Genomic DNA, 22,762 nt, shown 5'->3' with positions numbered 1-22,762 from the left:
TGGGGCCACGCAGCCTCTTCCAGTCCACACACCTGGAGGTTGTCCAAGACTAAAGAGTGGGAGAGACGTTGAATCTCTTGATGTCTTAGAGATCAGGATTTTCCAGCAACATACAGCAGTGCCCAAGAGCAGGAAAGCACCCGGAGATACCACACCACAGATCTAGCCTAAAAATCTCTTAAGTGGATTTGCCTAACTTTCCTTCAGCTTTAATGGGCCTTGTAATTGCATTTGGGATAAGAGTTTCTGGAGTGAGTTTGCTGCTTTGTGCTTTAGCAGAAGGCTTCTCTTGTAAATGCTGACTTCAGGTTCTTTCGTAATGATCAAATACTACTATTTCCTCCTCTCATAGCAGAAGTCTTAAAATATGACTCATCTTTTCATATTGATATGCAGAAAGCAAAGCGTTGGCATGGAAAGAATGAGCCCCAAATAAACCAAGAGTACCATGCAAAAATCACTCCTGCTAAATTTAATTGCTTTTATGTATGAGTCACACTAATACTACCCTATCTTTCTTTTCTGTACATGGCACTTCACTGATGAAATATTTCAATATGTAATGAAATGGAGCATAATGAAATCTTTCTCGTGAGAGGTTGGAAAGCTGTCAGTTTTGTAAGATGCTGCGGTAACTGCTGTAATATTCAGTGGGACCCTGGATTGATCCATCTCCATCGTTACGTACTTGTTTTCAGAGTTATACTAAATCATGCAGCAGCCAGGTGACTGCTGCTTCAGCTGAGCAGTCTGGAGTGAGTTCGTTAACGGCATTAGAAAGTGGATGGATTCCAGCCCACCCTTTCTGGTTTACTATAATGATTGCTGTGTCAATATGATGAATATAAACAAGTAGCCTTGGAAGAGAATGAAAATTACTTACTCTTCTTTGCCAGCTACAGTTTTGGTCTTCTAACCTGTCATAGTCAAGTACGTGGTTTGTAAAGTTATGTGTTTGGCATCATTTTCAGTGGAACCCTGTTTCATGTAAACGTGATTTTAAGCAAAATCAAAGTGACAGGCTTAAGGCCGCCACTGATAAGTTCTGGGTGGGACTCTGAACCGACGTTTTGTTTTTCCTTTAAGCAGATAGTGTTTACTTTTCTCATAATCACCCTAGAAGAGATTATCGATCCAGAATAATTAGCCAGATACTTCTGTGTGATTTATACAACTTTAGCTACAATAGACAGATGACAAAACTAGGGCCAAAATCCAACAGTGGGGTCTACAGTTTGGCTCTCTAGTAGGTGGGTTAGCATGTATCGGTAAAACATATGTTAACTTGCTTTGGAGGTTCACATAAATTAAATGGTACGATTGTTCCCAGGTCAGAATATGACTGCAGTAGTCTCCGGCTTCCTCTGTGTGCACTTTCACAACACAAAGATGTGAGCGGGGCTATAGACTCCTGACATTCTTTACATTCTCCTTTGCAAGTAATGTTACTCTGCCTCCTTCTTGCAGAGGTCATGTTAAAATACACTTATTCCTGCAAGGAGTAAATAGCATTTTTAAGACCTGACTTATCATTAAACAAATATTGTTAAAGTGTAGGTAGCTTGCCTCTGCTCTTTCTTGTAGTAAGGTTATGGTAAGGTCACTCTGTCAGTATCAGTATTTCCTATTTTATGTGTATTAAAGTTACAGTAGAATCAAGGCCAGCATTTTCTCAGGTATGCTTTCACGCAAAGTCACTGCAAGTACACGCAACCCATGCAGCGGTTTGATTAGCACTGCTGGCACAGAAGACTATACCGTGTCCTTTTGCTCCTTTGGTGCCTAAACCACTGTGAAATCCTTCTGTTTGAGCTTGACTTTGTAGTGACCCTGTATGCTAGGAAGATACTAAAGCATATCCGTTTTGCAATGTCAAACTTTAGAAAATGCTCTGCAGCTGAGAAGGAAGACAAGCCAGTCTCTTGTTTAGTAGTCACCTTGTGAGAAATCTGCATCTTCACTGGTTTTTAGGGTTTCCACACCAGAAAGATTTCATAAAAGCTGCAGCTCTGTAGAGCAAATGGTTGATTTCTGCAGTGACTCAAAGTACGTTGTATTCTGTGTAAGACTTTCCTGATACCCACTACCTGTCAGAGTACTGATAAAGCACGAGGAAGAATTTGGGCTTTTATACAACCAAATTCAGAATGTTTTTTTCTGTTCAGCAGCCTTATTGTAGCCTAGATAAATGTCAAAGGCAAATTACTGAGCATTAGCTATTAGTTGTAATTTAGGATGTTAGTAATATATTGAAGGTTCATTTTGAAAGTTCAGGGCATTATCTTTAAAAAAAGAAAGATGATTGTAAAATGAGTATTTGGGGACATCTTAATTAAAACCTTTTAAATAATGAGGGTTTGCTAACACTTGTGAAGGGTGGGAAGCCTGAACCTGCCTGCTTGTCTCAGGTTCCTGCTCTGCTCAGTGCTAGTTTCATGGACTCCTGTTCGTGTTTCCCTTGTTTCTTAGGGCATATATAAACCTCACAAAAACTCTATGGGTTAGATTTGTTTAGTTGCATCATTTTCAAGGGAAACTAATACATTCATTTGTGTGCAGGTATCAAACTGGTTTGCCAATGCAAGACGTCGCCTGAAGAATACTGTCAGGCAACCAGATCTTAGCTGGGCTTTGCGAATAAAACTGTACAACAAATATGTTCAAGGAAATGCTGAACGACTCAGCGTGAGCAGCGATGACTCATGCTCTGAAGGTTTGTTGATGCTCTTTTTATCAATTGTAAACCAATTACAATATATTTAGGAAGTATCAGATACCCTCAGGTAGCTCTGATTTCTCACAAAACGCCCTCGGTGGATCCGCCTTTACTTTTTGAGAATTAGGTGCCATTTTTGGCTCCCGACTACTATGCAGCCTTGCAACCTTGTGTAGGTTAAGCGGGGTGACAGTCTGGCTGCATGTTATTTGCCTGTTTCATACAGCATTGTTACTAGAAACATAATTGTTAGTTCATTAGATTCTACGAGCCTATTCCTTTAATCTGCATTAAAGGAAAAAATGGATTACATCTGCTGGTTTAAGGAAATGAGAAATCTCTTGACTGTTACTTTCCTCGATGGAGGGGCTATAGCAATATCACTTCGTTAACAAGAGAATCTGATTAACAAGAGAATCCGATGAACTTCAGTGGGGCTTATTATATGGTAAACTGAATATTAATGTTATCTATTTAATGTGTTTTACCAGCAAACATTTTCCTTAAAGAGTGCACTGAAAATGTCTTTCTTATCCAAATTAACAAATGTAGGAATTTTTTAAATAGCATCCTATATTTTTTAATAGAACATTTGTATTAATTGGGTCTGTGGGTGTTTTTTTTAGTCAATTGTCAATTTAGTCAATATTTAGTCAATTGTCAATTTAGTCAATTTAGTCAATTTAGTCAAGACATGGAGATACATTGACAGGAACAAATGCTACAGAACATTGTCGGAAATGTGTATGTGAATTTTTAGAAGAATATGTTTCAGTTTGTACTCAGTTTCAATTTTCTCTTTGTTCTGATTTCAGTTTGTACTCACATTTCTTTGGTTTGCACTTCCCTTTAAAAGATTGCTTGCAGGACAATTGAAAGAGTACAGTTTAAGCAAATGCACTTCAATATGTCATAGTACTCAGGAGAAGCAAATTTTGAGTTATGATAGTAAGATTTCAGCTTCTTCACCCAGATTTTGAAATGTTTATCATTGATTTAGGGCACTTCTCAGGTTTTTTCCTACCTGTCTTGTGTTGCTCATGAATAAATTAGACACAGACACTGTTTTCTACAGTTAGTTAATTTGGAATAGCTGAAACATCTGAGAACCCTGGGAACTACTGTGAGCAATGTATCAACAGAAGGAAATTAAAATCATTGTCTAATACTGAAGTCTAAAAATATTTGTCCAGGTTTAGTTATATTTATAGCAATTTAGAACATGTAGAGAAAGCGTCTTGTTAAATATTGGGTATTTGATGCAATACTGTATCTTTCTTCCTTTGTTTCAGATGGAGAAAATCCTCCAAGAAACCATATGAATGAAGGGGGATATAACAAACCAGTTCATCACACTGTGATTAAAACTGAAAGTTCAGTAATAAAAACAGGAGTGAGACCCGAAACAAGTGCCAATGAGGATTATGTGTCACCCCCCAAATACAAAAGCAGCTTACTGAATCGTTACCTAAATGACTCATTGAGACATGTCATGGCTACTAATGCAGCTATGATGGAAAAAACAAGGCAAAGGAATCACTCTGGTTCATTTAGTTCCAATGAATTTGAGGAGGAATTGGTGTCTCCGTCATCGTCAGAGACAGAAGGCAATTTTGTCTACCGGACAGGTAAGGGATTCTTTCTGCATCATTTCTAATACAGCCGGCTTTGGTGGATGGTGTCACCTGGAGTGAGTGTCACCTGATGGTGCCTTTTATGAGAGCAGATCACCCCTGTCCATCCTCTCATGTGAGAGTGGGTAACTCCAGTCCACCCTTTCATTCACTGGAGAAGGTCTGCCTGCAGTATTGAAGTTAAATGCTGTTATTGACTGCTAATGAAGCTGATTTGCTTTTTGAATGGAGCTATGTGGCTTTTTTTTTTAAATGACACTTACAGGCCGTTTTTGTCAGGACAAGGATAAGCCTAAAGAAGGAGAAAACTCTTGAGCATTCTGTTACAATAGGGGAGGACTAGAGGAGGACTAAAGTACTCCATGGCGCCAGCTGGGAGGAAGAGGAGGGCTTTGAAATGTCAAGGTGGCTGTTTGTCGCACTTACATGAGCCATATGCCCCTCAATGGAGTGCACGTGAACACCTTCCCCTGTTGTACAGCATCTTCTGTGTCCTCAGAGCACCTTCTCCAGCGCGTGGCCCTTCGGTGCTCGTGCACCTCTTAGGAATACATCGGTTAGTTTAGACCAATTTCTGCGTCACTCTTCAGACACAGTGCACTGAACTAAGCCACCACAGACTTAGCCATTAAATATTTTGGCTTAATGTTTTTGAAGGATTACACATAATTTATTATTTTAATCTTATCAATAAAAGCATAAAAGCATGATTTATCTCCTCCACTCTGTTACCGATCAGAGGAAGGCACGCAGGACTGCCTGGTTCATGCCAGTAAACTGCTGTAAATCAGGGCGAGATCAGGTCCCCGTGGGGCAGGGAGTGCTGGAAGGCTCCTCTCGTGAAGATTACTCTGTATTTCTTTGGGGATGTAAGGCAAAGGCTGTCCCCTTACCTTTGAAAAAAATTAAGTTTTGCATCCCAAGCTCTGGAGGTCACCACCAGCATCTCAGGGTTTCTGCCCATCGCAGCAGCCCTCCGCCTTGTCCTGGGGCCTTTCTCGGGGGTTATTCTGCCAGGGACCACTCCGTGGGCAGCATCGCTTTGGGGATGGATGAATATTGATGAAAAGTATTGGAGGGCTTTGCACTGAAGTTAATATAGATTTAGATGATGTACTTGGTACCCCTTGGCTTCCCTGGCAGGCAGGTTCGGGTGCCCCTCGCCTTTGCAACCTCTCAAGTTTGCAGCCTTTGCTCTCTCTTTCCTAGCACTTTTCATGTGATTTTTTGTCCCTGTGGTGGGGCCAGAAGGATTGTAGGAGGCTGAATGCTCTGGGGGGGGTGGGAGGACATTGGTACGTGCAGGTTGTCAGGGGGTGACAAAGGGGGGAAGCGGGGGCCCCGTAGAGAAATGGGATCTCGTGGGGAGCAAGAATAGTGCATGCATGATGAGTAAGTTTCAAAATTAACTCTCTGTGTTCATTTAGCTTTTTTTTTTTTAACATACCAAATGCATTTGGTCCGCATTATGGGCATATTGTCTGCCAAGTTTTATTTTTAAGTGAAAAGTTACTCAAGAACAGATGCAGCAGCTCAGATATGCAAACTTCTGTTTTTCTCTACTTTTATACCATAACTTAAAAATGGACACAATGACTTTTTAAAAATTGTAATAAATGTGCTACTGGATTAAGTTCTTCTTGCCAAGCTTCAAGCTGCACTGAAAAATACGGTCTGTAATGAGAAGGCTGAGACAGGCACACTGTAACTGTGTGAGTTCACAAGCTGGGCTGGAATGACTAAAAACCGGTATATTTGTCCTTAAACTTCATAACTGACATTCTTGGAACTCTTCTTGAGATCATATTGAAGTCAGTTCTTAAATATATTTGTTAACGTTTTGAAGTGCTATGGCTTTTGGTGAGAACACACCAGCAGCTCTCAGGATACAGTTTTATTCTTTTTATACTTCCAAAGCAGACAAGCAGTAGCCTGCTAATAGAAAGAAAAAGATCACTTGCACACACTATATTATTTGATATATCCTTCCTATATATGTGTGCACATTCAGGAAATAATAGGTACAAATAGGTTTTTTTCAGCTACAAGATTACAGTCCCATTAATGATTTTCTGATAATGTTATAACATGCAGGAATTGAGCCCTTCATGAACAAAGCAGGTATTTTCAAGTTATCATCCATTCATGAAATCTATTTGCAAACAGATGAAGTTATCCAAATGATTGTTAGTTAGGAAGAGGTAAATAAGAACGTTTTATTTTTTTGTGCCTTTTCTCTGTAATTTGAATACCTGGGATAGCAGTTCTCAGTGCATTCGTGTAGTGGACCTGTACCTGTGTTCTCAAAAATAGCTGCAATCCATTTTGGTGAAGCAAAATAACAGGGTTTGGCTGACTGTACCACTCATACCTTCCTGAAAGCAGCAAGTGTATTTTTAAGTGAGATACCACCACTTATAAGGAGCTCCCCGCTGCAATTTTTTAAGTGCAACAGCTAATTTTTAACACAAAGGGGGCGAAGCAGAATTGTGAAGTCCCTACTAGATGTTTTCATTTCTGAAGACATTTTGAGTAGTATTTCAAAAAGCACAGAGTGAAAACTGATTGACATTTTATTTTTGAGAAACGTTTGGCAAGGTTGCTGTGCTCCTAAGAGCAGGCAGTCATTGGTGGTGAAGCAAATTCTTTATTGTGCTTCCCTGGAAAAGCAACTTTTTGTAGCAGATTGCGAGTGGAAAGCTTACTCACTGCGTCTGGTTCATGTTACGGGCCGGACCCTGATTTCAGGTACATCAGTGTGTCCAGCGTGACTTCGTTCGCCCAGTGCCCAGGGTCAGCGTGGCCATGTACGTCTAAACAACCAAATTAACTGGGTACCAGCACAGTGTCCAATGACAAAACCAAGAAATTGCAGTTTAAAGTTTATAAGGAAAACGGGTTGTACAGTTTCCCATTTCAGTCATTAACATGCTTATAAACACGGGACCATATGCTACTCTAGCTTCATGCAACTGGGAAATCCTGCGTAAAGATCAAGGACAGGCTGTATAACCGACCGTCAGGAGAGCGGCCTCGCTTTATACCTCTGCAGGGTTATTGCGAGCTCCTGGGAAGCGGCTTTAGTGCTGGGGTGGCAGCAGCAAACCCCGAGCCGGGTGCCTCGCAGGTACGGTGCCCGCGTGGCTCCGTCCCGCTCCGGCTGCGCAGCTCGGGGAGCCGGGGAGCTGCCGCGGCAGGCGGTGCGGGCGGCCGGCACGGGGAGGACGGAGCAGCCAGGAAAAAGTGGAACTGTACTGGGATACGTCACATATGTAAGCGTTTCTGTCGTAAGCTGATATGCTTATGTATATAACACGACATACGCGAATGTGTTCACTTCAGGCAGAAAATTTCAGTTCGGATTAATCCTAGTGCAGGTATAATATATAAATATATATAATTGGTCAAATATGTGGCTTAAGCTGGCCACTGAAAGGCTCGGTTCAGTGTTTTTGTTTAGTTAAAAACCCATGTTGGAGAAGGAGTTTTCATTAACTCCTTGGCATGCTGTCATTCACAGCAGGTTCGCTGTGTGACAGGAATAACTCAAACCAGACTTTGCCTATCTGTATTGGTTGTACAAACGCACGCAGAAACAAGAGTCCGACTCCAACGAGCACTCAGAAATCTGTAAGGAAAAGATCTAATAATGTTTATAGTGAGGCTGGACGTAAATCTAAAGCGGCAACGTCAGTCTTTGGTTTACGGATTACTAAAATGCTGATTTTTTCTGTAATCACGCTGCACTGCTCTGTGAGTACCCTATTGCCAGTCACCTGCGGGAACAAAATGTTCTGCATCGTTAGAGCACAAGGAAATGAAAAATCCCAACTTTCTGGGATATCGCTGTCTGGTGAGCTGTGTTTGGTGAACGAAAGCAAAAATTAAAATGAGAGAAAGAGAGATGAAATGGCAGAACAGGGAGTTTTCTAACTTTTTTCTGCAGGCAGATTTTCATTGATTTCACTTTATATGTTACTTAGCACAGCAGAAAAGCCAGAACAAATAAAAATAGTCAGGAAACTAAAGACTTGCAGACCTGGAAAGGAGGGTGGCTTTTCAAAAAACTCATGAATGACTGGTTGATTTTTGGAGATGTTTGATCTCTATTTTTAGACATTTATACTCAGGAGTGTGTTCGGTTTCTGATGTTTTCATTACCGCTGCCTTTTTCTTTCCTCTCGCCTTCCTTTCTGTCTTTCATTTGAATGCTGCAAAGTTTGTGATTTATAAAGCATGATGCTGTGTTGTTTATTGCGGCACACTGAGCGCCTCTGGTGAGACCCTCAGCACGTGGCAGGATCAGGCCCACATTCATGCAGAGCACTGAAATGTAAGGGTATAGCCATGCACATAAGTGCTATAGAGAGACACATGCAAACTGCAGAGCAGCGCTGTGATTTTGTGTGGTCCTTGCCAACTTTTCCTCGCAATTTAACATTTTAAGAAATTAACATGTAATTTAAAAATGAGCTATAAAATTTAAAAGCCTAATATGAACACAATGGAACCTGTTTTCAGAAACAACTCGAGGGACCCGCAAAAAGCCGCTAGTACTGGTGACTTTTGCAAGTTTGATCTAAATGGTGCTGGAGACCTTGGGGATACTTTAAAATAAATGGTAACCTGGGAGAGCTGAAGGAGGTCCTTGTTGCAGATCCTAATGTCATCCAGAAGTGAAATGGAAAAGGGGAATGTCAAGTACAGCATTAAATGTACACAGCAGCATAACTGCAATTTGAAGGTTACACAGTTAAGATCATATTTCTGCAGGAATTTTATTATTACATGACCTGATTCATCAACACTGAAATAGCATGGAATTGAGAATTGAGGAGAGGATTGTGTTTAATTTGCTGTGCTGTTGTTTTTTCTAAAGAAAGATTAAAAGGAAACGGCTTTACTACAGGGACAGTGTCAGGTTTAATATACCAGATGTGATAGCCCAAACTTGAGAATTTTAAAGATCCTGCCTGCTCCCCACTAGTTAAGTTGGCTGTTCACTTTTTGCATTTCTTTCAGTTTGAACAGGGAAAATCAAATAAGCTGTTTTTTCTTTCTAATTCCCTTTAGTTTCTCGGTTTCTCAGTATTTGAGTTGCAAGGGGAATGGGTCAGGATTATTTCCATATGACCCTGGAAAACGGCGCTTCACCAAAACTGAATCTTTTTTGTGGAAAGGTAGAAGTTTCAACCAGAAGGTCTCTCAGGTGTGGGGGGAAATGGGGAAAGAGAGCGCTGGGCGGGATGGGAGCCTCGACGGCGCTGGGGGCAGAGCACCCTCCAAAGAGCGCCCAGGGGCTTCCTGCAGGCAGGCGAGAGCTTCGCCTGGAGCCGGCCGTGCTGGGAGGGGAAGCGGCGCTCCCGGCAGTGTTACCTTTTCTGAGCCGTTTCTCTCCATTCTCTGCTTTTAATGGTCAGTTTTGTGGGAAAAGAGAGTACTTGTTTTCTCACAGGTGCTGGGTGCAAACACTGTGCATCCTTGTTTTGTCTGTTTGTTTGCAGATGCAAATGGCTATGAATGTTTTGGGCTTTTTTTTGTTTGGTTTGGGTTTTGTTTAAACCCAAAATATTAAAGAATCTGGAGATTGAACTATGTGCGGGTCAGATGTTCTTCTAATAGCAGCATGTTCATGGATATGATTCGGGTATAATTGCTGTGGAGACCCCACAGAGCAGAGGAGGTGCGTGTGCACCTCTGCTGGTTTTGCTTCTGTTGATGTCATGGCAAATTTTCCACGTACTTCAGTAAAAACTAGCTCGAGCCAGTTGTTTGGCCGCAGAGGATATTCTTCAAGTCAGCTTGCTTCAGGGCAGCACGTCTCACCACTCCTGACAGCTTTATCATCGCGGAGAATGAGATGTTCTTGCATGAATGATTTGAAATGGAAAAGATTACAACATCTGACCAAAAAATCAGATAAAAAAAAAAAAAAATCAGAGGACCAGCCATGTTTCCATGGCCACAGGTTGCTGCTGCCTGTGCTGGTATAGCAGCCGGTCTGTGTTTCTCTGAGACCATTAAAATTTCCCCAATGCAAATATTCACAGCAGCAGCCAAAAAAGCAGCAGACCCCTGCGCTTGCCCAAGACCTCTCTCAGACACAGCAGGAAAAATGTATGGTGCTGTCACCGATCACTAATAACTATATATTTTAATACTTCTCTTTAGAGTTCGCCAATGCTCCAGGCTCTAGCAAGGGCTGTTCCCTGGCAAGCCTCGGGCCTCATTCATTTAGCGAAGGTGTGTGTTCAAAGAGAAAGAAATATTTATCCCCATTTTCCCATTGTTCAAAATGTCTTCAGAATTATGCTTGGTCTTAAAACCTGGGGCCAGCCCAAATGTGAATGTTTCAGGAAATTATGAGCATGGAAAAGCACATGATCATAAATCAGACTGTTTTCCAGTTTTAGCTGTAGACTGCATGGCTAGTAATGAATATAATAGGGAAATTAGTAAGAAAATTAGCAGTTAATTTAAGGAGTATTTAAAGAGTGTGTGAAACTACAGCTTGGGAAAACTGATTTAGTGAAATGAATGCGATTCCTTCTTGCCTTCCGCTGCCTGAGCAGATTTTCCCCAGTAGCCAAATTTCTGTGCAGATCTCTTACCCTAGAAATACCAGGCTTCCAGGCTGCCTTGCAGCACATCAGCTGTCGCGGCTTTTGCACCAATTCAGGGGACCCTCAGCCTCGCAAACGCTGGCCGGCTGCAGCCACCGCCACTGCAAGTGGTTGCGTGCATTGCATAAGGAAGCACTACTCAAATGAGGAGGGCAGTGGGGGGGCCGTGCGGGGCGATAACGAGACAAGATAATGGGAAAATGGGTGCTGCAGCTCTGGGGCAGCCGCTGGGGACGGAGCGGTGCGGTATCTGGCAGGAGAGTAGTTTTGCATCCGGTGGGTCGTCCCCATGGCCTGGCTGCCCTGCGCTGTGTTGACGGACCCTGCCGTGGCGGCTTTCCCCCCCAGTACACTTTTGGGGGCACAAGGGAGCACAGGTCTGCTCTCTCCCCTACCTGGGAAACCCAGCAGCAAAATGGGATTATCAGCTGTTTGTGCCAAAGAGGGGATGTAGGCCAATGAACATGAAAAATATGACACGATTTTAAACAAGAAAGAGAGAAAAGGGGGAACAAAACACAAGAGTGCTTGCAAAGACAGAAACACAGACATGTGTGCTGTTACTCCATTGGGACCAACTTTGAAATCACACCTAACTTTATATATGACTGATTGAAAAGTGCTTTTGAGTGCAAAGCCACGGCTGGAGGCAGATCACCCTGGTGCTGGGTTGCGAGCAGGACTCGCACAGGCTCCGACACCGAACCATGCCTGTTCTGCTCCTTGGGGCTCACCTGGGCCTCCAGCTGGCTCTGCCCCCTGCACCGAGACATCTGCCCGTGGCACCTGCGTGGAGAAGAAAGAGAAATTATAGGGGGAAAGCCCTTCCTTTTTGCCCAGTGAGTTCCTTTTACATCATCTCCTTCACAAGTAACCGCTGTCTTTGGTGACACTTATTAACACAGTAATCTATGTGCAGTGCAGCAAAGTGTGACCGGGAGAGGCCGGGGGGGTAGGACAGGGCGGTGGCAGGAGGGGGGACGAGGGTTGGACTTTTCACACTCTGGGGCAGTAAATTTAAAGGAATGGTGAAGCCCGTAAAAGTTTCAGTTCTTTCTGGAAAAACATCTGAATTGGAACTTCATACCTGGCATGGGGTTCCTGCGTGTCCCAGCCTCCTTCCACTGCTGGGGAGAAATAACGCCACTTTGGGTAACATCCTGGTAGAGTCTGCTTGTAGGGCGGGCTGTCCCCCGCACAGCGTTACAGTGCTGCTGTTCATGTTGCTGTAGTTAGGGCTGTATCTGTGTTTCCATTAGAACCCTTTTAATCTGCAAATTTATGACCCAGCTGTAAAAATTCAATCCAGACTGAAACTTGGCATGGGCAGTGTTCGTTCTCCCATCTGTGGAAGGGATTTAAGCAGGTACATCCCAGCAATAACCATCCGAGTTAGGCTTGTAAATTTGGAGCATGATGACTGCTGAATAAAACTGTGAGCTTCTCAGTAGTCCTGGAGTTTGAAATATTTTATGCCCGTGGTGAGACTAGTGGAAAGCAGCTTGTTTGTATTCAGTCATATAGCTGTAAATAAAGAAAATGTTTTGGGTTTTTCTGCATTTGTTTAGATGCACAAGGTATGTGTTTTCCTTACCGTGGCAATATTTTGATGTGGGTGGCAAACACTTGAAACTCTGCAGGGTCTTGCTCCAAAGCAGGGTTTAACCACTCCCCGCAGGTAGCATAAGAAATTGTATTCATGCTGGTGCGAATACTGGAATTTATCTATTGATCCTAATAGCAAAAAAATAGGGAAATAAAAAGACTAGATTGTTTTCTTTTGAGTGAGATTTTTGATTGAATTCTTCTTAAAATATCTTCAAAACGGATTCAATATTGAACTGCAAAATTAGTTTTATTAACCATCGCTTCCTCCCATTTTAATTTTATTTTCTATAAAGCTACACACTGAATGTGCCTGACCAGATAGACTAGTAATCTTATCTGATCCAGCAAATCCTATTTCCCTTTGCAGGTTTGTGGTTTTTGAAAGTCATTCTGTAATTTAAAAAAACTCCTTTATGTGTTTAACTGAATTTTTTTAGGTCATTTGTCCATAATGTGAATACCAGAAACATAATGATGAAAGCAGTTTAGCGAGACCAGACTTCTGATCCTCCATGTGTATTCACAGAGAAGCTTTCAGGAGGGTTTCGGCACAATTTGAGAAGTGGATTGAAGGGACTAATGTTAGGCTGCGGATGAGTTTATACCCGCTATTCGGAACCTGTGGGGAACCTGTGGGTACTGTTTGTGTATGAGATTTTTGCCATCTTGATGGAGGAAGGACAGTGCTCATAAAAACACCTGTTCCGGAAAAACATCCCTCATCTTCATCTGTAAAGTTCAATTTCTAATTATCCAAACCCAGAAAAGCAGAGTTAGATTCAGTTTTATTTAATCCACTTCAGTCCAAACTTAAAAATTTGTGTATGAGATACAAGGGGTATATGTGGAAATTATCATTAATTACTAATGACCATTTGAGGTCTTTTATGCTTTATGGCATTAAATTGGCATCAGATAGCTACTTTAGATCTGTTAAAGGAGAAATATGTCCTAACAGTCAAAGCATGCACAAGGCTTGTATAATGTGGGTTTTATGTGATCTACGAAAAAAAAAAAAAGAAAAAAAAAAAGAAAGAGGAGCAGGAGTTTAAAGCAGGAAAGTAAGTTGGAGAAGTAAACGGCATTGTAGAAAATCTGGAAAAAGTAAAAACAATTCAACAGAAAGAGATCAGATAAACAGCTAGAGCTGGAACAGCTGAAAAGAAACACACAAAAATAGGTAAAGCGAAATTCCAATGAGCCATGAAATGTGTTTTCCTTAATTTTTCACAGTGGCCTTGAAACCTGATGTTGGAGACTCTATCTCTGTTCTTTCACTGGTGGCCAGAAGTTGAGGTTATGATGACCAGATCGTTTGGTATGGCACTGACATTTCAAGTTAAAAGGCATTGCCAAGACTCTCAGTTATGACACTAAAATATACCGCTATTTCTAGGGCCAATTTTCAGTCCCTCCCTCATGCCTCCACATTGATTTAGGCAACAGACGCATGAAAAGCAAAGTAACATTCAAAATAATCCCTTAGCTGAAGTTGGGGTAAGGCTGGCTAGTGGGCTGTAGCCAAAATTCCTTAAATGTTACAATGTTTTACATTTCTAAATGTAAAAACTTTCTTTCCAAGCTGAGGTACCAGCCAAATGTCTTAGTTACGGTATCTCAGAGTAAAAACTGGCATGTGGCCTTGTGGTCATTTGTGGGTATTGACAGATTTACATCGGCGAAGATCAAGTTAAATGTTGTCGGTTTCTCCATCTCCCCTTTACTTTGTCAGGCCTTTTTTCTCTCAGTTACTATTTGTCAACTTAAATCCAGTTTGCTGGAAAAATGAAGGCTCTTCACAACCTGGCTCTTCAGGAGCAAATTGCCTCAAATTCTTTCTGCTAGCCAAGGTATTTTGTAATGCATTGCAAAACAGCGGCAGGATTGCTCTCCTCGCACTAGATGTACTTTGTGGGCTAGACGCTGTGGGCAGTTTTAAAGAGATCTTGGTGTGCTGGAGAATTTGTCTCGGCCGTTGACTTCAGGGAGACTTTCATCCCAGGGCCCTGCTCTTCTAATTGCGCTTCCCACCCCAAGGACCGGGGTCTGGCTTTGCCCTGGTGTGGGCCAAGCCGTGGGGAGCCCGGACCGGCGGCTACGTGGGGAGCAGGTCCTGGGGCTGGTGTGACAATTATACTGTTTGTCCCCCACTGTTTATGACAGTTTTGCACAGGAGGGGTGGCGGATTGCCCCTTACACAGACCCACTAAAATTCTTTGTCCTGCTTTTCTCCCTCTCGTGTTGTTTAGCTGGTGTAGCTGTTGGTTACTGCATCCCTAATTCATTTCCCCTGGGTCGTCTTCAAACAGGAGCTTCCTCCAGAAGGCAACAGACTTTTTTTTTTTTTTTTTTTTTTCCTTTATCAGGCAAAGCTCTGGGTGGCTGTAGCACTGTTTGTGCCGGCAGCGAAAGCAGTAAGAGCCCAGTGTAGCCTGTGCGACTAATGTCGGCCGGGGGAGCGTGGGTGCTGGGTGAAGCCTGGGGCTCCTCCCTGTCTGCAGTATCAGAAGTGCAGTTGTTATGGGCTTCCTAGTTATTGAATCTCAGTACTACTGGATGTTTAGAGACACGTTTTGAAGTGGGGAGAACCTGAAAAAGCTGCCCTGCTCTGGCCAGCTCCAGAGACTATAGTGGTGTTTGTAAACCGTACAATCTTTTGTACATATATACACACACAGACACACACAAACCTTTCCTCAGTGCTCTGTTACGATGGCGGTGTCTGTGGAATTCAGTCCTGCTGCCTTGCCGTTCTACTGTGCTTACTGCTTCAGCTCAGAGCTGTGCGGGGGTTCACCATGTCAGTGACCTTTGCAAAGACAAGAGGCTCCCAAGTGTATTGTCCACAAATGATGAGATATCTCCCTTTTGAATCCCGTACCTCACGGAGGTGCTTACTCCAGCTTGCCCAGCAAAGCTCAAAATCCTCTTCATGGAGGTCAGCAGAGAAGACGAGGCTGACCTGCAGGTATTGATCCCAGTGATCCTTTGTTTTATGCAAAGGCCTTTTTTGCTGGCTAAAGCAAAGAAAGAAATGCTTGTTTAAACATTTTAAATGAGTAAAAATGGCAGGCGTCTTTATAAGCCCATTTTCCTTTTAGAACTGTCTCCTCGCATTTCTGCTGCTGTTTTCACTCCTCGTCTAATGAGGCTGTGAGCGATAATAATTTCTCCTGCCTACAAGTGCACATAACCATTAATTTGTGTTTGTTACATTTGCTGCAGATCTATACAGGGAAAAGGTCATCAATATTTCTCAGTCCTCTATACCTCATTCAACTCACAGATTCACATCCCTGATTGTCTGCCCTCTTATTTCAAAGGGAACTAATAATTACATCTGATGTCCAACTCAAAGTAGCTTTAGCTCCACCTGATAATTGATGGACAGGCACTCAGATATGTTTTAAAACCAAACCTCTGGAAGTCCTTTATGTTGGACAAAGCAAAAATCCAGTGTGCCAAGATCTGGTCTGGTTTTTGAGTGTTTTGGCCCCAAAGCACGCTACATGGCTTGACACACAACGTTCATGTGTTTGCAAAGCTTTCCAAACTTCATTTGGTGAACTCCAGCTGCTTTCAGTGGGATCTTTGCTCACAGATCAAAGACTGTGACCCTCGGAGAATGTGAGTGCTCATATTTGGATACTGCTCTTCCTTCATTCCTTGCACAAAATAGGAAAAATAAAGGCTGTATTCAGTGCTACGGTACTGCTGCACTTGCTGAGGTTTGAGGAGCTCTGTCATCTCTCTGCAGGTGTCTTGGCTTGGGCAAAACCCAGCCCAATGTGAGCCCACCAAAACCCTCTCCTGCCTCATGGCTGCGTCCTCTTTCCAGCCTGTCCCAATAGCCTCCAGGCAGCAGCTCCATGCTTCCCCCAGGACCAAAAATCCTTTAATGGAGGGTGTGGAACATGGCTCTGCTGGGGCAAACTTGGCATGAGCCACTGGCTCCTGCCCACCCTTGCCCGCGGAGAACCTGCATCCCACCACGCAACACATCCTGCGTACGGAAAACCAGCCCATGGCCCTGGTGGGAACAGGAGGTCTTGGCAAAAAGCTGGATCTGAGGAACATGGGCGAAGGGCAGCAGAGGAGGGTTGGAGCAAGGTGGGTGCAGGGGGTAGGGGGAGAGGTGGGTTTGTGCTGCCCCTTGGGATGCGAGGGACGTGTGTGCTGTGGGTTATCGGGTAACAGGGCTCACCTTCGTCCTTGGCAAGCTCTGCTCCATCCAAGGATTTTGCTCCCTTGGCCCCTGTGTATCTTTACAGCTGGATTATGGGTTTAGGAAAGTAAATGCCCTGAGATCACAGATACAGGGTAACTGTTTAGAGAGGAGAGGAGGAGGGAGAAAATCAACAAATTCCTGTGATATATTGCATGTCATCTGTACGTGACACTCTGAGACCTTCAAATGCTTAAACTAAAGACCTAAATATAATTTAGTTAGTAAAAATATACCTTAGTTATAATAAAATGATAATAGTGGAACTTGGCAACAGAGCAGCTAATAAATACTACACTTTTGAAATGTGCCTGGGATCCAAGTACATACTCTTTTACTGTGCAGTTAAAGCATGTGGCAGGACATGCTAGACCAAGATTTTCTTTTTGTCTTTCCAGTGGAAAACTAAAGTTCTTTGTTTAAGTGAAGCCCGTTGGGAATTTTTCTTAAGTAAAACAAGGAGCTAAAGAATTCCATTCCCTTTTGCCAACTTTTTTCCTTGTTCAAGCCAAATTATCGATTAATGGGGCATTAAATATTAAATACTGCCTAGTTATATTCATACCCTTTTTTATTTAGGCTCCTTCAATACTTTCTTGTTGGTGCTTCAAACACAGCAGAATTAAAAGATGAGATACTTTATTGGGAAAGAATATCCCTTCTAAACCTTTTTGGCCTTATAAAAATAAAGGTCAGTAATGTGAAAGTCATTAAATTTGCACACTTAACCCTATTTGTGATTTTTTTAAAAGAAAAAATATCTGTACTCCTTTAAGATCTTCTTCTTCCTGAGCTTCATTCTTTGCCTTCTTCATTAGCTGTCTCCATTTCGGTACCCTATAGTTTTGCCAGCAGAGCAGCCAAGTGAATGCTTGACCATATTTTTGTCTGGCTCTAGCAAAACCGTGATCTGACAATAGAATACTTTTCTCTGGGTTTTCCTTCTTCCCCCGGGGAACCATACTTCAAGGGCAACCTGCTTGTCCAGCATATGAACATGTGGAAAATCCACTGCTATGCACTAATGATTTTCAGATGGGCAATTGTTGCTGAAAATGATCCCAAGAGCAGCAGCTTCTCTATTGTAGCACCTAACCACTTTGGGATCACATTGCTCATAGCTGATCTGGAATAAACCCTTTGCATTTATGTATAGCGTGGTGACATGTGCTACATCACACATGTAGTAACAAAATTTAAGGGAAAAGGAGGTAAAAGTTGCAATTGTGGTTCTTTTTTGGCCATTGCAACACGCATCAAAATCTGACACTTATTTTAGCTTGAAAACATAAATGTAGGAAAAAGTTGAGCTATGCCAAAGATCCACGACAGCAAGGCAGAAGCACCCTAAATATTGTCCACACATTAATCGCTTTCAAACTTTTGCTTTAAATATTTACAAGGAGATTTGTCACATGCTGGGTGAGAGAAGAACAAGTTCTAAATTTTAAATAATTTCTATTACTGTTCTTCTCAGAACTGCATTCTTTTTAAACAACTTTCACTTTTAATCTGTAATTAAAGCCAAAGTTTTCTTTTAATTTTAAAAGCTTGTCCTTGGACTAAAATAACATGGAACATTTTTAAACATTGATCCAAGCTGCTGTAGATACATTTTATTTAAACCACAGAGCCTGCAGTTGGATTCCTCGCTTTGCCAGATCGGCTACGTACTGTGAGTGTGGCAGTAATGACTGTGGAGTCCTGGATGCTGCACTACCAGCGAGGAGGGTTGTTTTTCTGGAGTTGTTCCTCCCTTTGGGCCCTATTCATGAATGACTTAATCTCTGCGTATGATCAAATGTCGTGCAAGTTACTGTGCACAGAAAAATCAAGGAATGCTGCTCTTCCCTGCGTTCCTTACATGGAATTGCTGTGCCTGCCCGGCAGGCGGTTGGAGAGCGGTAAGGGTGGGAAGTGAGCAGCAGCAAAAATACGCACAAAAAACCAGCAGAAGCAATATAAAAAGAGTGAGACAGGGAAAACAGATAAAACTTTGAAAGACTGTGTGTGCAAGTTGGATTGGGCCGTGCATAGACAGCTCTAGCTTGCCCAGACAGCACCAGCTGGAGGGTGAACCGGGCTTTCATCTGGGGAGTGTTACGGGGGCGATACATCCACCATGAAAAACAAAAGTGTGCCCCAGTATTTTCTCTGGAGTGTTGGCCATAAAGATGATTTCCAGTGCATGTTTCTATTAGCTTGTTTTGTCTTGGAAAGCAAACATTTACTGTTTTGATGGGCAGATCTCAAGAAGTTCAGGGAATCAATGCTTCTTAGTCTTTTTATCCTCTTGACCTAATTGCTTGTGTGGTGTAATTCTGTCCTTTCACAGGATGTTAAACCACTTCACTTGAAGCCAAGACAGAGATTTTCATTAGCTGGGATATTAATTATATGATGCGGGCCATACAAGGAACTTTTCTTGTCATGTCTTGGTAGTTTCTTAGAGATCCAGCAGAATACAGGGGGTGAAGCAGTGCATAACTGTCTCCGCATTTATACAGACCTCCTCCTTAGGCTTTTAAGTTATGTTAGGTGCCGTTCTCAGTTAAGACTGAAGAAAGGACTTATATTATCCAAGTTGTTTTTCTCATCACCGACACCCTGCAGCCACTGCACGAAATTCTGTCTGTCTGTCTGTGCCCTGGTGTGGGGACAGATTGCTCTAGCAGGACTCCCATGCCAAACAGCAACTGGTGGCAAATGGGGAATAACTTGACTCAGGCGCTGAACTCCTCCAGCTGTCAATGGGAGCTACACTTGTTTGTCTGGGGCAGTGACTGGAATAGCCATTTAGCTCTTTTTGAGACACTTTCCATCCCTTTAGTACTGACAATGGACTTTAAAGATGTACGTCGCTCTTCAGGTAGGTTATGGCTGGAGTATCGTTTTAGGTCTAGGATGCAAAAGATAGAAGAAAGGATGGGGAGTGAAGAGAAGAAGGAAAACTCACAGCCAGGAAATAAATAGAGGTGGGAAAATAAAGAACAGAAACTTTTGGAAGATGGTAAAGAGAGGAGAGTGCTGGGAGAGGATGAGGAAAGGGGAACGCAGAGTTGAGGACTAGAATAAAAAGGAAGAGGAAAGGGGAGACCGATGGAGGGGAAGGAAGAGGAAAGAGAAGAGATCAAAGGGATGAAGGTAAGAAGAGAAAATACTGGGGAAGCAGATATGATGGAGATACTGGTAGGAACCTGGAGCGTAACAGGCAAGGGCTCTAGAATAAATGAGAGAAGCATAGGAGATACTAGTATTTTTCACAGTCCAAAATAAGAAGTTTGACATTTTCAAAGTATTTGAGAGACGAGGGTAGATAAGCATTCGAGATACTGCCACTCTTCTTGGAAGGCACCTTTGAATCTTGGCATTTTTTCCATGTTACACAGGCTAAGAGCAAATACACCTCCAGAAAAGGGTATGACCTTGCTTAGAATATAAAGCAAATTAATCCAAACTGTTGATCACAACGCAGGGAAAAAAACAGAACTTAGTCTGGGACTGGGAAATACTCTAGTTCTGGTGGCAGTGGTGGTAGTGGCAAGGGTGTCTGTTTGTGTGGGGTGTGTGGTTCTTAATTTCCCAGTTTCTTGGTGCATCCACAATCCCTGACTAAGCTAGACACAAAAGTATAGAAGACTTTTCATACTTTGGCTTAATCATACCCAACCCAGACTTTGGCGAATCCCACCAAGACCTCTTTTGAAAACTGTAAATAGTTTTCAGGCTACTGTAAGACAGTTTGGCCAAGTGTGGAGGCTTCTCTGACCCAGCATTCCTGAAAGTTTGAATTTGTCCCAGATCTACTCCTTTCTGTAAATTTTTCAGATCAGATATTCTGTTTGAAAATTTTTCAAGTCATCATCTGTAAGTTGCAGGCAGAAAATCTTCTTAACCTTTTGCATAGTTGGCTGAGGGCAATGTCTTTGTGCTTCTCTGAGATGAGCATTGGTCAGTAACGTAGAAAGGACATCACCCAGGACGGACCAATAGTTTGATCCTGCATGGCAAATCATACATTCCTATATAGTTCATGATATATATGAACCTAAAATATGTCTTGCCAGATCAGATTATACATATAATTTTCAAGTTCAACAAAAGGTTTTGTTTCTTTTTCCCCCATCATTTTTTAAAGAAACAGAATTTATCTGAATTAAAAACATGATTGGTGATGACGAGTGGGTGGTTATGTTTACCCTGCCACATTATATAGTACCACTTTTACTCCTTGTTTGGATAGCAGTCACAAGACCCAGATATCAAGCTGTGAAAGTATTTTTCTTGCAGCAGCCTTTCTTTTTTTGGCAGGCAGTGGCTTTGGAGATGCCTCGCGTTTTGTCATGTGATTGGACTGCTGATGAGGTTTCTGTGCTGCCTCATTTTCCTGGATTCCATCTGAATTAACTCTTCTTTGGGTCGTGATCGTTAGCACACTTCTGAATGAGTGGGGCTTTGCATCATAGTGTAATGAGCTCCTAATACTTAGTCTCGGTAAGGAAACAGCCTGTAAAGAAGGAATTTGCTGCATTTGTTCCACGTGACAGAAATCTGTTTTCTGTACCTCCAGCTGTCCACATCGAAAACACATTCCTTCTTCACAGTAATATTCCTTCCTGAAACAAGGGAAAACGAGGGGAAATGACTAGTACATAATTGTTCCATCTAAAAACATTCAGCTTAGTCTTGTAAACACGTAAACTAGTTCTTTGTAAACAAGTGTCTTAATTTTCTTTAAACTGAGTATTTAGATGTCAAATATAGAGAAGCTGGATATGTCAAGCACATATGGTTCCTATTGCATCAGAGGCTTTCTTAATTTTGGTATTCTAATTGAAAAGACATTTTTGAAAGCATGCTAACTTTACGGAAACTAATCTATCTGATTCTCTGTCAGGTCTAGGTTTTATTCTTCCATCTATCACCACACTGTGGAAACATTTTCCACTTTAAACGTACAGCAGTAACAATATCCCTCGTGGACTTGCAATTGCCCTCAATACTACCAGTGCTTGACGTGGAAGCGCGGTTTGGGGTAGCAGATGTTGGGGAACTGACAGAGGCCCAAAGGGGAGAGAATTAGGTAGAGGCGTCAGGGAAGGAATGGGAGTAGGGACTATAATTTATGCAGAAGTTTTTACCTTATTCCTGGGTAATTTATAACACAAAATGCCCTAGGCTAAGAAATATCTGTAACTGGACAAAATTTCTATCCACATCAGGGAAATACTGCAGGTCTGCTTTAAAATACAGGCTCTTTTATAAATGTCATGAAACAAGTACCTGCCTCGGGTAAAGCAAAATTTCAGTTTGGCATCCAATATGTATTCATTTTTCCTCCTACAAACAATAGGCAGAAAACGATTAAGTTTACATCTGAAATAGGTACATTTGAAATAGAAAACACATTTGTATCTCAGGCACTGCCGTTAGGTTTTCTGCTAGTGTGGGCTTTAACTGCAGGTGCACGCTCTGCGGAGCGCTGAGCAGCGTACGTGTGCTCGCAAGGTTGCGATGGGGTGGGATGTCTTGCGGAGCTGAGCTGGAGCCCCCTCTCGGGCAGCACCCTGCGCCCTTTGCAGAGCAGGTGCTGGGCGCTGACCTGCTGCAGTGAGTGCACCAGATGTGCCACTGGCTTTGGTCTGAATTCTGTATAAATCCACCTTTCCCAAGCATACAGAATATTTAACAATAAATTGCCTTTTTTTAAAGCCACTAACATGTACAATATAAAGTCCATAAAGGTCATAGAGGTCAATTTATTTATTAAATGGAAATACTTGGGTCCAAGAAACATTATGAATCATTTTGGTGTTTTAAGTTCAGGATGCAGAGTAAATTGTTCCAAAAATAATGGTAGCCAAATGTCATTCCCTCCAAACGTTTGTGTAATATCTATTTATCTGTGGGCAGATGACTGCTATGTGTAATCAGAGGCAGACTTTTGTCAAATTGA

General features: G+C 42.3%; 1 protein-coding gene across 1 annotated transcript in view; it reads left to right on the top strand.

Annotated features, from left to right (window-relative positions):
* MKX (mohawk homeobox) overlaps positions 1–22,762 on the top strand; it is a 48,621-nt gene that overhangs the window by 7,721 nt on the left and 18,138 nt on the right. The window contains 2 exon segments of the mRNA XM_075746414.1: positions 2,560–2,713; positions 4,009–4,344. Coding sequence (XP_075602529.1) covers positions 2,560–2,713; positions 4,009–4,344 — 490 coding nt within the window.

This window comes from Balearica regulorum, chromosome 2 (assembly GCF_011004875.1).
Source record: "Balearica regulorum gibbericeps isolate bBalReg1 chromosome 2, bBalReg1.pri, whole genome shotgun sequence".
In the NCBI taxonomy this organism is placed as follows: Eukaryota; Metazoa; Chordata; class Aves; order Gruiformes; family Gruidae; genus Balearica; species Balearica regulorum.
The sequence above is the reverse complement of the archived record's forward strand: the minus strand, read 5'-3'. Positions and strand labels throughout refer to the sequence as shown.